Raw genomic sequence first — 15,122 nt, forward strand, 5'->3', positions numbered from 1 at the left:
TTGTGGCACACGGGCTTAGTTGCTCCGCGGCATGTGGGATCTTCCTGGACCAGGGCTCGACCCTGTGTCTCCTGCATTGGCAGGTGGATTCTTAACCACTGCGCCACCAAGGAAGCCCAAGCAAACTTAATCTTACCTGTCCCCATTTTGCAGATGACAAAAAACAAGGCTCAGCGGTTAGAAGTCCACAAAACTGGCAGATGCTGAGTCAGCATTTGCATCCAGGTCTCCATAGCTCCCCTACTGCTGACTCTACCAAACCCTTTGCCACCCACAGTGAGAGTACCCTCCCTCCCAGGCTACCTGCATACAAGCTGTTAGACATGATCGGGGCTGTAGGGGAAGAGCGAAGGAAGGTGTAATCACCGAAGGCTTCACAGAGGAGGTGGTATTTGAGTTGAGTCTTAGAGAAAGAGATAGTAATAATACTGAACCGTTCAACCAGTCCTTCAGACAAAAAGGGAAGTCCCAGATGCCAAACTGTGGCCCTGGGCAAGGGACACCTACTGGGCCTGGCTGTAGCATTAGAACATGTGTCAGTGGTCCCCAAAGCCATCCCCAGTTTCAGTGATTCACCGGGAAGACTCACAGAACTCGGCATAGAGTCTTACCTGCAGCTGTGCTCTGTTACAGCAAAAGGATACAAAGCAAACTCAGTGAAAGCACGTGGAGTGACGTCCAGAGGCAACCAGGCATGAGCTTTCAAGCATCCTCTCCCAGTGGAGTCCCAAAGGAGACGCTTCATTCCTCCAGCAAACACTTGTGAAAACACATGAGAGGTGTTGTCAACCAGGGAAGCTCAGTAGAGATCCCGCTCCCCGGGTTTTCACTGGGAGCTGCTCGCGTAGGCACCCTCTGCCTAGCACACACCCAAATCCCGGAGCCCTGGGAGGAAATGGGTGTTCAGTACAAACCACGTTGTTCGCACAAACAGTGTGGGTCACTCTTACCAGGGAACAGCAGGAACCCTCCTGAAATCCAAGTTCCCAGATGCCAGCCGGGGACCAAAATGCAAGTTGGCCTTTTATATATATGTGTATATGGGGGTTTTTTTAATTGAAGTATTATTGTTTCACAGTGTGTGTTACCTTCTGGTGTACAGCAAAGTGATTCAGATATAGATATAGCTATATACTTTTTCAGATTTCAGATTCTTTTCCATTATAGGTTATTACAAGATATTGAACATAGTTCCTGTGCTGTACTGTAGGACCTTGTTGTTTATCTCTTTTACATACAGTAGTATGTATCTGCTAATCCCAAACTCCTAATTTATCCCTCCCCCTCCACACTTTCCCCTTTGGTAGCCTGTGTTTGTTTTCTATGTTGGTGAGTCTGCTTCTGTTTTGTATATGAGTTCATTTGCATCATTTTTGTTTTTGGTTCCACCTATAAGTGATATCATATGATACTTTCTTTGTCTGACTTCACTTAGTATGATAATCTCTAGATCCATCCGTGTTATTTCATTTCTTTTTTTATGGCTGAGTACTATTCTATTGTGTGTGCATGTGCGTGTGTGTGTGTGTGTGTGTGTGTATCACATCTTCTTTATCCATTCATCTGTCGATGGACACTTAGGTTGCTTCCCTGTCTTGACTATTGTAAATAGTGCAAGCAGTTCTTTTAAAGAATAATGGTCTCACACCCACTGTTAACACTTTTCTGCACAGGGAATGACACCTTTCTCTCCATTTCTCTTTTTGAAGTGACCCAGGAAATGGTTTTTTGGTGCCTGAGGCCCTGATGTGTTGAGAAAATTCTAGTTTACCATGAAGATAATGTCAGCAAGTTTCCTAGGAAATAACCTTGAGCTAGGCAAGAACTGGCAGACAGTGGGTGCTGGCATGGGGGCAGGTTTGAAGAGCCGGAGAGCTCTAGACCAGCAGTGAGTAGGCCCAGCTGCTGGTCCTCAGCCGGCTCCTCACTCAATTTCCAACTTGGTCAAGCGTGTCCCCGAAAGGAGCCTCAGTTTTCTCTTCTCCATGTGTCTCCATCCTCAGCAGGCCACCCGGGGCAGCTGGGTCACAAGTTTTCTTAAGGCCTCGCCTGGAAAGTCATGTAACACTTACTTCTGTCACATTCTAGTGGTCAAAGAAAGACAACAGCCCAGTCCAGATTCAAGGGGAAGAGAAATAGACACCACCTCTTGATAGGAAGAGTGGCAGCATCACAGTGCAAAGGGGTGTGGAGACAGGAAGTGGTGGAAATTGTAGCCAACTTTTGCATCAACCACATCATCTCCCCTGTGTGCCCTTCATTCATTCATTCATTCATTCATCCATTCATTCATTGCACGCTTGAACACCCCCTAGGTTCCCAGCATTTACCAGACATGGGACACAGAGGTGACCTTGTCCTCTTGGGGCCTCGAGACTGGTGGGGAAACAGATGAATAAACCGACATGTGCCACAAAGTTACAAGGAATGAGCATTTACTTTATAGATCTTTCTTTACACCGCACCTTTTTCCATAAAGAATGGAATCAGCCTGCCAAAAAAAGGCACAAGCAATAAAATTATGAATTTTAACCCCCAAAGAAAATTTAAACCGAAAGGGTAAAGAAGACAGTGTTTATTGAATAGCCAAGCATCTGACACACATTATCTCCCTCCATCTTTTCCATAACCCTGGGGTGAGGATTATTATTCCCCTTTCGTAGTTAAGCAAACTGAGACTCATGGCAGATAAGTGACTCACCCAAGTTCACACAGGTCCTGAGTGGCAGAGCTGAATCACACTGCTGAGTCTGGCCTTAAAGTCTGTATGCTACAACAGAACAGCTGTAAAAGAGCTTCAGATTTGACTGAGCTTCCTAGCAGCCTGGGGGAAAAGGGAAACTGAACATAATGCCCGACTGACCACTAGGCAGGAAAAAGCCAGGCATTTCATTGAGGGGAAGCAAAGCCCTTCCTAGCACTCAATTAATTTTTCTTTGCTCAAGGGAGAGTTGATGAAGGAGAGCTTGTGGGGTGGAATTGATTGGGCTCAGCTTGGACAGTCCAAGTTGAATGATCCTTCAGCTTATATGCAGGGAGGTTCTGTCCTCCAGTAATCATCTTCCTCTGGGGGGTGTGTGTGTGTGTGTGTGTATCTGTGTGTTTGTGTTTTTTTCTCTGGGTCACCATCTTTCTCTTTTTATCCCTCTCTGTCTCTTTTGCCTCTGTCCCTCCCTTGCCCACACCCAAAATGCAGAGTCCCCACTACCCAAAACTCTGCTGGTTTTTAGGAAGTGCTGCGACATCAAGAGACTACGCACCAGACCCCAGCAGGACAGGACTTCCTCCCCACACTGTGCTGGGCGGGGCAAACGGGAAGGGGCCTGTTGTAGCTGAGATGACGCATCCCTGCCTGAGCAGCAGCTGGGTCAGTGGGCCACAGGAGCACAGGCCACCTTTCCCCGGGGGCTTCAGAATGGACTTGTGCCACCCAGGTAAGCACCTGGGCCGACCTGTCAGTTTCCTGTTCTGTAGAATGGGGATAACGGTGCCTGCCTCGCAGGACTCGGTGTGTAAATAGATATAACACAGACGGGACTTGCAGAAGCAGGCAACAGATATTTATGAGCTCAGGCTAGGTGCCAAGCTGTGTAGCATATGCTGGGAGTCCCGCGAACAAAGCAGGCATGGCCCCTGCCCTCATGAGCTTACGCTCTAGAGGGGGGAGACAGACAGTAAATATATGAATGTACTATGTCAGGTGGTGACGAGCAGAATGAAGAGCAGTAAAGTGAGATAAGGAAGATGGGTGGCTGGAAGTCCTCAAGAGGAGACACCATTTGAGCAGAGACTTGTAGGAGGGAAGGGAGTGATCCATGTGGGTTTCTGGGGAAAGAATATTCCAGGCAAAGGAACAGCCAGTGCAAAGGCCCTGAGGTGGGACTGAGAAAGGTTGTTTGCGTTGAAGATGATGATGTCTGTGAGAATGATAACTGTCTGGGTGGCACAAGGGCCCTGCAGCCCGTTTGGCCTCTGGTGGGTGACAGTGGCCTTTGGGGAGGCTAAGGGCACCACTTTTGCCAGGGGAGCAGCCAGCAGGGGACCATGGCTGAGACCCTACCTGGTAAGCAGGAGAGGAGGCTGTCAGTTGGTACAGGAAGAGGACAGGACTGTGTTGTGCTGTATTTCTGTGAGGCCGAGAGGAGAGTGGCCAAGTCTCTGCGCCCTGCATCTCAGAATGTTCCAACATGGCCTGGAACTCCAGAAGACAAGGGTTGCCAGGAGCTGTCCAGTTCCCCAGGTCCAGATGACGTGAACCCTGTTAGCCACAGACCCCTTTCTTCAAACAAAACCTAAAACAAAACAGTCTGAGCCCACTCACTGGGCCTCCCCTCGCCCCAAGTGTTCTGGGGAACACAGAGAACCACTGACCCATTTCAACAGCCCCCATTTTCAGCTGGAACAAAGGAGGCCAGGAGAGGGACAGTCTTGCTGAGGCAGGATGACTCCCCACCTCCAAGCTCCCTGTCCAGTGCTCTCTCCCCGAACCCCATGCTTCTCCTGGGGGCTTTTGGGGGCGGGTGGCTCGCGGACTGTACGGCTCGGTGAACACATCTTAGGGGCAAGTAGGGACGCAAGCGGAGACCCAGGAGGAACAGTGCCTGGCTCAAGGTCACTCAGCAGATACGGGGGTGACAAGAAACAGTGAAGTAATCCCCCCCACACTGCCTGTCTTTCCACCGTTATTCTTGGGGTCTTCGTGTACAGAAGTCCTTAGGGTGGTTGCACCCATAATGCAAAGAGGAAACTGAGGCTCACAGAGGTGAACTGGAGGAGAGGACGGAATTGCCCAAAGTCGGGCGGCCAATTAGTGGCAGAATAAGGACAAGATCTGAGAAGAGCGAGAGCCCCAGCTGAGCCTGGGCTGTCAGGGAGGGGAGGGGCGAGGCCTCCCAGGGAGGCCAAGAGGTGAGTCACTGCTTTGCTTCAGGCTGGTCCTGGACGACAGGGATTGAATGGAGTCACTGCAGGCAGTCTCTTGGGAGATGTGAGGATTGCACTGATCAGTTCATCTACTCATTCATTCATTCATTCATTCAATAAGTAGTCCTGTGGTGTGCAGGTCCTGGGCTGTGCAATGCTAGAGACAGCAATGACCCAGCCACAAGCCCAGTCCTGAGGGAGCTGCTGGCTCGGGAATGGGGGGAGGGGGAGAAAACCCTATAGGAGAGTGACCCAGGGCAGATGTGCAAATGGGCACAGACCTGCAGCCTGGGAGAGAGCGACTCTCTCCACCCGGGGCAAGGAAGATTTGGGAAGACTTCCTGGAGGAAGTGGAGGGAGGGAAGGTCATTTCTCTGCTACCCAGACTGGGTCTTACTCGGAGCTCCTTCACAGCCCGGTGACTTGCCCTCTCTGAGCTCCGATTTGTCACCTCTAAGTGGACACCATCATCCTGGCCTCACCCCGGGGAAGTGGGGAAAGAACAAGGATTTGGAGTCAGCCCGACCTGGCTCAGATCTCAGCTGTGCACCAACCTGCCAGTGGTCATGATGGGCCTCTTCCTTCTGTGGGTTTCAGTTTCCCTGCTCATACAATGGACAGGATGGTGGCAAAGGGGCTGCCTGCCCTCCTCCAGCTGTGGGTGTCTGACACCCAGAAGCAGGTCCCCTCCCCCTAGGTCTGCTGAAAAGCTGAGAGGTCCAGGCAACAAAGCCCCAATGTGACCAAAGACAGCCGCGGGGCTGGTGCAGCAAGACTGCAGATTAAAAATAGAGGCAGATGGGTTGGGGGAGGAAGCCACACGATTGATGCGCCTGCAGGCCCTCTGGGGCTGGGGCGGGGTGCAGCTCTGCTAGCCGCCCCCCATCTCAGACCCCCTCGCACCCAGACTCTGAGAAGCCTCCGCCTTTAGGGCCCCAGGATCGCACCCTCCTCCTGCCCTGGAAAGGGGAAGCGGGACCAGCTGTCCTGGAAGCCAGGCTGCAAGCAGATTTCTAAAAATATGATGGGAAAGAGGAAGGACAAAGGGGAAGTAGAGAGGAGCCGGGGAGATGGCCGGGACGGCACCTGGGCACACTCAGCTGGCCTGGGCACGGGGTGCGGAGGGCAGCCCAGCCACGGGGCGTATGGGTCGGTGTCCAAGGGCGGCCTTCACGAGGTGTGGGAAGCACAGCGCAGTGAGGAGTAAACAGAGCTCATGGTGGTGGCGGTGGTTACCATCATTGTAATACCTTTGTGTTTTTTATCATTAGTGTCACTATTATTATCATTAAAATCCATCTCCCATGAGCTGCACCAGTGCCTGAAACTCCATCATCACTAGGCTTGGAGTCAGTCGTGACCCCCCTCAGGCTGTGTCCTTGTCACCCTCCCTGCACCTCAGTGTCGTCAGCTCTGAAATGGAGAGAAATCCCCACTTTTAAACAAATAGGTGAAGGGTTGGAAGACACCCCCCCCCATGCACCACGGGGTGAGTGCCACAGGCTCGGGGCTGTCAGCACTGTTTCAGGGTTCAGATGTACTCGGCCAGCTGCCACCTGTTGGGGTCAGGACCTGACAGAAGGGGACAGTGGACTGAGAGGGTTCAGGAATGCTCCTGTCAAACCACGAAGAGCTGCATGAAAAAACAGGCACATAACCCCTCTCTACCCTCACTCCAACCCACTCTCCCAGGACAAAGGAAAAAGCACTTTCCCCAGCTCTACCATGTTGGCCTTGTTTTTTGTTTGTTTGTTTGTTGTTGTTGTTGTTGTTTTTGGCTGTGTTGGGTCTTCGTTTCTGTGCGAGGGCTTTCTCTAGTTGCGGCAAGCGGGGTCCACTCTTCATCGCGGTGCGTGGGCCTCTCACTATCACGGCCTCTCGTTGCAGAGCACAGGCTCCAGACACGCAGGCTCAGCGGCCATGGCTCACGGGCCCAGTTGCTCCGCAGCATGTGGGATCCTCCCAGACCAGGGCTCGAACCCGTGTCCCCTGCATCGGCAGGCAGATTCCCACCCACTGCGCCACCAGGGAAGCCCTTGGCCTTGTTTTATTTCTTACCCAAAAAGAAAAAGGGGCTCAGACTGTAGGCATCACCCAGCACCTTGTCTTCATTCTCCTTGGTGCTCAGCCACCATCAACATTTCTGTGTCAGAATATCCAAGCTTAGCGTCTTGATGGGGTTTTGATGATTTGCGCAGAGATACCTGGCTTCTGAAGATCGATGTGAGGGTTGTGGCCTTGCAGCCCCAGATGCGTGTAAATCACAGCTCTGTCACCTTCCAGCTGTGTCCCCTTGGGCAGGTCACTTAACCTCTCTGAGCTTTGGGTGCCTCATCTATAGAATGAGATTTAGAAATACCTTCCTCCAGAGCTGTGGTCAGGATCAAACCAGATAGTGGATGGCAAGAGCCTGGAGCCCCCAGGGCCTGAAGTACAATAGGTGCTCAACCAGCCTGCCTTTCCTTAGCCAACAGCTTGGCTTGTTTAGGAAGCAAGATCCCAGAACTGCTGCGGGGATGGGAAGGAGGTGACGGAGGGGGGGTGCCCAGACGGAGCACAGGAGGGCCCCTGAGAGGAGATGGAGACAATGAGTAGGGGCCACTAGGCAGAGAGGAGAAGGAAGGGCATTCCAGACAAGGGGGAACAGCATGTGCGAAGGCCCGTGGAGGGAGAGAGTGCACTGGACCACGTGAAGGGCAGCCAGGAGGCCTCAAGCCTGGGGCAGGGGCGGGCCCAATGTGAGATGAGGGTGGGGCACCAGCAGGTCTGATGGACCCAGTAAGATTTGGGGGTTTTATCCCCAGGACAATGGGAGGCCATGGGAGGGGCAGAGTGGAGGCAGGGAGACTTCGGGAGGCCCTCAGTCATCCAGACAGCGGAGTCCAGGGTTGTGGGGAGGGTGGAGGCCATGGAAACAGAAAGAAGGTGGACAGGGCTTGGTGATGGACACGAGGATGAGAGAGGGGGTGCGTGTCAAGGTGCCTCCTGGGGTTCTGGCTGGGGTATCTGGGGGGCCATTCCCAGAGCTTGAGAACTCAGGAAGAAGGTCAGGTTGATGGGAAATTCTAGGAGTTCCGTTTCAGTCACAGTGACAAATGAGCGTTGGTCAGGACACAGGGGGATGGAGGGGTCTGAAGCTCGGGGAAGGGGTTGGAGCTGAGGGTATGTGTGTGATTCCTTGGCCCAGGAGGGGAGAGGGAGATTCATGAGACCCCACGGGGAGAGGGGAGAAGTCGGCCTGGGACCCAGCCACGGGATCCACATTGGGGATTATCAATAGAAACACGGAATTCCCACCCAGCTTCTCTCCAACAAGCACCCTGTCTGGAATCCATGTAGCCTCCAGCAGCAGGTGTGCCCTGGGCCAGAAACAGGCCTTCAGGACACAAGCCCCAGCCAACAGGAAAACAACGAAAAGCAAACAAAACACAAAAGTCTGATCTTTCACCCCAAAGTCAACTAGAGGTGATTGGGTTCTTCCACCATGGAACTCAGCCTCCCTTCACTCCTGACAGAGGAGTTCTGGGTCCCAGCCTCTAACGCTGCCTCCTTTGCTATGGCCCTGCTCCTGTCTCCCTGAGGGTGGCCCCTCACTCCTTCTGTCCCTGCATGTCCCCAAAGGCATGCAGAATCCACCTCTCCTGGGATGGAGGCTTAGGTGTTGGCAAACTAATGTTTTGATCCCAGCACTGCCACTTCTTGGCTATGTGACCCAGGGCAAGTCACTTCACCTCTCTGACCCTCAGTGTCTTAAACTGAGAAAGATCCACTTGAAGGAGTTGTGAAGATTAAATGACATGATTTACATGGAGCTGCTGGCATAGGTGTGTGTGAATTTAGAGGTTGATGAGACTCTTGCTTTGTCCCCTGGTGTGAGTGCCACCTCCCCTCACCCCCCAGGAAACCAGGATCTCTAGACCTCATAGTTACAGGGACAGAAAGGAAAACTCCCAAGTGGGTCACTAGAAGGATGGTAGTGCTCCTATTCCTTCCTTGTTCCTGAATCCCAGGAGATTACCTCTTGGGGAAAGAGCACCATCTAATGGTCATTGATTTAGGGTGTAGAGTTCATCTTGGAGGAGGAGGACGCACCCAAGCAGGACATCATCTCCAAGCTGACACCTCAGCAGCACCTCCATAACGGCTCCATCGTTCCATCAGGCCAGCATCCTCTGGTGGTGAAATGTGTAAGAGGACCGTTGCATCCCATGGCCACATGCTCCTCCCACACCTCCTTTACTGTAAAGAGGGTCGTCCTTTAGTCTGATGTGTTGCAGTGTTCTGGGTCAGCAGATCAAGCCCTTGGACAGTGGTGCTGGCCAAGACTCTGTGGGCAGGAAAGGCCACCATATCCAGACCAAGGGATCCAATGTAATCGGTTTGCCACCAAGTGGCTGTTTGGTCTTCTCAAGAAACAATGGGTCTCTGTTGCTGGCAGGTCTGATATTCAGCAGTGGTGGTAGCTTGGAGAGCCTGGGTGAGTGGGTCCACGCAGAGCCTCCACAGAGGCCACATTCATTCGTGTACCGTTGTACGAGCACTGGGCTAGCCAGTCAGAGACTCGCTGATGTCAACTGGCTGAGTCATTCTATCCGCCTGGTGATTTAGTGCCTCTCCTGTGGTGGCTGCTTCCTGGGAAACATTAGGGTGTTTTACAAAAATCTTCATACCCTGTGCCCACTCCCATAGGGCCACCCACTTGACTCTTCCCCGGAACCTCTCTGTTCCCAAACTTCCTCTTTCCTTCCTTCTGACCGAGAAGTCAAGGCATCGTCTACTGCCCATGAATGCATGTATATTCTTACTTCATGCCGCTTCTCTTTCCACATGAAATAGACCAGGTACCCTACCCAAAGCTCTGCTCACTGGGAGGACTTCTCACCACTGTCTCTTGAACACCTTGAGCAGGTCTGTAGTTCAATAGCTGTCCAGTTTTACTTGTACACAAACACTGACTCACCCATCCTGGAACCGAGTTCAGGCATTTTTCTCCTTTGTCATGAGGTCACAAGGGACCCATCCATAAAGACATAGTATGAGCTGAGGGACCTGGTACAACAGAATGACAACAAGTGGATGACATGAGGGTCTGGGTCACCTGTCCCTGGGGCTTCCTGGAGCCTTCTGTCTCTGCTCACACCTGTTCCTGGGTGAACCGCTTACAAAGGGTTGCTGTTGGGCTCACTTGACTTTATGACTTGGTGGGTCAGACCCATCTTGGCTGCTTGACAGGGGAATCATTACCATTTACACTTGCCACAGTGTTGCAGGAGCCTTCCTTCTGGGGGCCTGGCCTCTCCTTCAGTCAGTAGGGCCTGGAATCTAAAACCTGCTCAGGTCCACAAACCAGGCAAGGGCTCTTGGCGTTTCATGTAGTGACTGCCCTTTGGGAGGGGCGCATCCTTGGGCGAGGCAGCTCCATTTGGGCTGAGGTAAGTTCCTGAGGAGGGACTCAGCTGTGAGTCATCAGGAGGCTACACACACACACACACACACACACACACACACACACGCGCGCGCGCGCGCGCACAGCAGCTGAGGGAGTGGGTGCCTTGGTCCTGAGGGGGAGAACTGGGTGACACAACATGGCTCCCATTATACGTGTGTTGTACCCTTCCCGTATGTCAGATCCTCACTGAGTGTTTGACAAAATTCAGATTTTTTTAATCCTGACCACCGCCGTCTAGGTTATGGTTCATGCTTCAGAGACAAGGACACTGGATAAGTTGAGTTTCAGGTGTGGCGGATGTAACAAAAAGACTCAGAATAGCAGTGACTGAGACATTCTCAAAACTTATTTCTCTCTCATTGAAAAGTCCAAGTGGGTAGCTGGTGGAGGTGAACGTGATAAGTCTTCTCCACATGGCTGCCCAGGGCCCAGCCTCCTTCTAGCTTGGTGCTCTGCCACCTCAATACCCAGCTAACATCTCAAAGTCCAAGATGACTGCTCAGTCAACAGGAGGGGAAGTAGGGAAAGGGACCTCTTGATATTCTCTGCTTTTATTTGGAAGAGATCATATCTGTCCTTGCAAAACCTTTAAGAAATGTGGCCAGGCACTTCCCAAAGCTAGGACTTGAGAGTCGAGAGGATGTGGATGGGCAGACAGGAAAAGGCATCACAGGGTGGAGGAGCTGTAGAGGCAAAGGTGGAGAAGTAAGACTGAGAGTTAGACCATTTTGGGGGCAGTGAGGAGCAGGCAGGCTGGACTGGCAGGCTCTTGTTGAGAATGGTGGGGAATAAGCCTGGCTGGATGAGGACTTTTCCCCCTATGGAATAAGGAATCCATGGAGATTTTGACCAGGAGAGTGTTATGGATGGGACAGGAAGGGGGGTGGGGGTAGAGGTAGGTCAGCTGACCCAGGTGGGGGAATGGTCATAGCACATTGCCAGAACATTGGCACACCTGTGTCTCCTTTAATTCATTTCCAGGTGACGGGGAAAGAACTCAGACTTTGTCGTCATCCCAACCCAAGTCCCAACCTGGCTCAACAACTTGTGTCTTTGTGACCCTGGCCAGGTCACCTCACTTCTCTGAGCCTGAGTGTCTGGGGCAGGCACTGTGAAATGTCCCCCCAAATTCAGTTTCCCCATCTTACGTAGTAAGGATATCAGGACCACCCTATTAAAGGCTCATTACCCAGCCTCCCTTGAAGGTAGCTGTAACCGTGTGGCTACATCTGGCCAATGGGATGTGAGGCAAAATGATCACCACTTCCCGGTCATACAAACAAATGAATAAATGACAGATGCGTGATCCAGTGAAGAAGTAGAGTTGCAGCAGAGGATGAATGCCTTCAGCAAGTATTGCACTGAGCTCCTGCTCTGTGTCAGGCTCTTTCTAGGGGCTGAGGATACAGCAGTGAGCAAAATTGTTGAAGTGCCTATTCTCATGGGGCTGAGTGGAATGAGTAGAACACAAAAGATGCAAGTAAACAAGATGGCTTAGGGGGTCTGCACCCAGAGGGGCAGAAGAGACATAAAGCTGGTAGGAGGGGAGTGTGGGGAGGGACTGCTTTAGACAGGGCAGTCAGGGAAGGCTTCTTGGAGGAGGTGACATCTGAGCCAAGGCCTGGATGAAGAGGGCAAGCAAGTCATGGGTTTCTAGAAGGAAGAGGGCCCTGGGGAAGTGAGAGCTAGCTGGGGTGGCTGGAGCCAAGTGATGGAGGGGAGGGCGGGGAATGAGCCAGGGACCACCAGTTCTTCTCTCTCCAGACCCAGGGGAGCTGAGCAGCGGGGAGGCCGAGGAACTGCAGCGGATCAAATGGCATCGGAAGCAGCTTCTGGAGGACATCCAGGTGTGCTCACACTCACGCTCACAAACACACAGGCTCTTGTCCACCCACATGTTCGTGCTGACACACCCTCAAACCACACATACCCACAAGCAAGCAGTTATACATGTTCGCACACCTCCTGACCCAGCCTGGGCCAAGACCGGGGCCAGATTCCAGCCCACAGGTAGCCTCAGCCCCAACCCCCAGGAGTGGGGAGAACAGAATTCCCAGGGGAGTCCCCACTCCTGGGTTCAGCTGCTGGGCTCAGAGAGAGCCAGGAGAGCAGGGGAGAGAAAGGGAACCATCAGTTCAGCACCTACTATGAGCAGAGCCCCACCTGTATGGCCTCAGTCTGGCCTCATCTCCAACCCGGACCTCAGATTCATCCCCCCGAAAATGTAGACCATTTGGTCAAGATAATACCATTATCTGCCCAGCACTTGTCAGTTCACCAGTTTCTCAGACATTAGCTCATCTGATTCTCAGCAACCTTCTGAAACAGGCCCTGCTTCTGCTCCTGGAATGTGCCACCATGCTCGGTCCTGCCCCCGGACCTTTGCACTCACAGTCCCCTCTGCCTGACACTCTCCTAATCCCTCCTCATGGCTCCTTCTTCTCCTGGTTCATTCTCAGCCCAAATGCCTCGCCTCCTAGGGGTCGCCCTGTCCACTCTGGCTGTAGTTGGTGGGACCCCACTTCCCATCCCAACACGTGTACACCTAAGATTCCAGAGAAAGACGAAGGCACAACATAACTCCCTCAGCAAGTACTTACCATGTGCCAGGCTCTTTCTAGACCATTACTCTGATCATCTTCTGCATGGTCCTTTCATTTGTCCCATGATCCAAAGTCCAGTGGGGTGAGCTCCATGTAAGGAGAGCCTGGGTCTGTTTCCCACCACTATATCCCGAGTCCAATAGTCAGAGCATAGTAGGTACTCAGTTAATACTTACAAGTGAACCTTCATTTTATTTGTGGGGAAGCCACTCAGTGACTTGGCCAAGTTCACATGGACAGGAGCTGACTGGGCTCAGAACGAGGCTCCAGGCCCCATGCTGCTCCTGGGCCGCAGGACAAAGCCCTATTAGGACCACCCCCATCCCAGAGATCTTCAGGGAGGCGAGGGAAGGCAGGGGTGCCTTTGGGGGCTCTTGCTGCTGCCACTGAGTTAGGGAGTCTCCTCTGCCACTGGGCACCTCCCGCCAGGTCAAGATGGAAGAAGCTTGGGGGTGTCAGGGAAAGCAGAGGCTTGGAGTCAGATGCTGGACATGTCCCTTCGCCTCTCTGGGCCTCGGTGTCCTCTTCTGTAAATTTCACTGGAATTGCAAAGTCCCTGAGAAGAGGTCCTGTGCCGTCTTGTACCCTGTTGACCCATAGCTCCTGGCTCGTAGTGCCCACAGAGTCTAGGGAGCGGGACAGGGTAAACGGATGGAGGGAGGGAAACCAGAGAGGAGCTGGGGCCTGATCCCTGGGTGAGAGTGGGTACCTCCTGCCTGGCCAGGCAGTAAGGAGCCATGGATGGAGTTTGAGTGGAAAAAGGGCCGGCACCAAGCGGTGCTTCAGAAAGATGGCAGCTGGGCGGAGGAGGGCTTGCCGGGAAGCTTTGGCTCAAGGCTAGGACACTTTTCAGCTGCAGAGGTGAGAGATGGGAAGACCAGAAATAGAGTGGGGGAAAGGCTAGGGACTGGGGACTCCCTCACGCCACGAGAGGAGCCCCGGGAGAACTAGGGATAAACAGAGGCAAGAAGTTTGACTTGGGATTTTGAGGGTATGAGATATTCGGGAAAGGGATCCACCAGGGGGAGGGTCCCTTAGTGGCAGCTCAGGACAGAGGTTTGGGAATCACGCCTGGAAGTGGGAATGGCTGTGTTTGGGGGGAGGGGGGGTCGTGAAGCCCTTTCTGCCCCAGTTTCCGCCCCCTGACTCTACCTCCCCAACCTCCCCCCACCCGCCACCCCACAGAAGCTGAAGGACGAGATCGAAGATGTGTTTGCTCAAATCGACTGCTTCGAGACAGCAGAGGAGAGGTGAGGGGCCCGGCAGGGGACCCTGGGAAGCTGCCACAGTGGCTTCCTGAGGACGTCACATGCCATGAGTGAGAGTGAATGAGCCCGGGCCCTGGTGAAATCAGGGGTCGGACCCCCAGAGGGGAGGCATAGGGGGGTGAAATAGGAACAGGGCGGCCCTGACACTCCATCCCGTGGTCTGGTCTGGTCCTTGCTTCCAGCAACCCCTCTCCTCAGCAGCAGCCCCGTTCTCCCACCTCCTCCACCCAAAGTCTCTCCCAACCCACCCTGACCCAGCCCCTGACCAATCGCTGGCCAGGAGCATCCTGGGTTGGGCCAGGGAGAGGGGAATTTCAGCCCCAAGTATGAGGATAAGGAAGCCAGGGGCCTTACAGGGACAGGAGCCTGGCCTGTGGCAAGGCCGAGGCTGGTCCACCTCACTCCACCCATAAGGTGTCATCACCCCACCCCTTCTATAGGAAGACTGCCCCTGGCTCTGTGACCTGCGGTCGGTCCTCCCCTAACTGGGCCTCAGTTTCCCCACTTGTACAATGAGAAGGTTGGTCCCTACATAATCCCCTAGGGCCCCAGGGCACTGACTCCTCCATACGGTGTCCCAGGAGATCCCCACCCTGCCCCTGCCAGCCTTCAGTTCTCTGATGCCTCTGATCTCCACCTTCCTAGCCCGGACACGTGCACGCACTCACGCCCACATACACACGTGCACTGCCCCCGTGTCTCCAGCCCCAAAAATGACAACAACATAACATTTACACGGCACCTAACGCTAGCTATTTTCAATGCTTTAACCTTTCAACAATGCTTGGGGGGCAGGTGATAGTCACCGCATGCTACAGATGAGGAAACCGAGTCCCAGAGAGATGAGTGGGATTTGCACCAGAAGCCTGGCTCCAAAGT

The 15,122-nt window shown here is 53.2% G+C and overlaps 1 protein-coding gene across 6 annotated transcripts in view; it reads left to right on the forward strand.

The window, feature by feature from the left end:
• The first annotated feature begins 3,250 nt into the window (after positions 1-3,250).
• Positions 3,251-15,122, forward strand: part of CYTH4 (cytohesin 4) — a 30,878-nt gene continuing 19,006 nt past the window's right edge. For 2 of the 6 annotated variants that reach the window (XM_033404997.2, XM_033404996.2), the window contains exons 1-4: positions 3,401-3,434; positions 11,354-11,441; positions 12,137-12,219; positions 14,161-14,225. In XM_033404997.2, the coding sequence (XP_033260888.1) occupies positions 3,416-3,434; positions 11,354-11,441; positions 12,137-12,219; positions 14,161-14,225 (255 nt within the window). In that variant the 5' untranslated portion in view covers positions 3,401-3,415. Of the gene's footprint in view, positions 3,435-11,353; positions 11,578-12,136; positions 12,220-14,160; positions 14,226-15,122 lie in introns of those variants that run through there. The other 4 variants (XM_004279447.4, XM_033404998.2, XM_033404999.2 and 1 more) reach the window with 4 other exon arrangements.

This window comes from Orcinus orca, chromosome 11 (assembly GCF_937001465.1).
Source record: "Orcinus orca chromosome 11, mOrcOrc1.1, whole genome shotgun sequence".
Taxonomy (NCBI): domain Eukaryota; kingdom Metazoa; phylum Chordata; class Mammalia; order Artiodactyla; family Delphinidae; genus Orcinus; species Orcinus orca.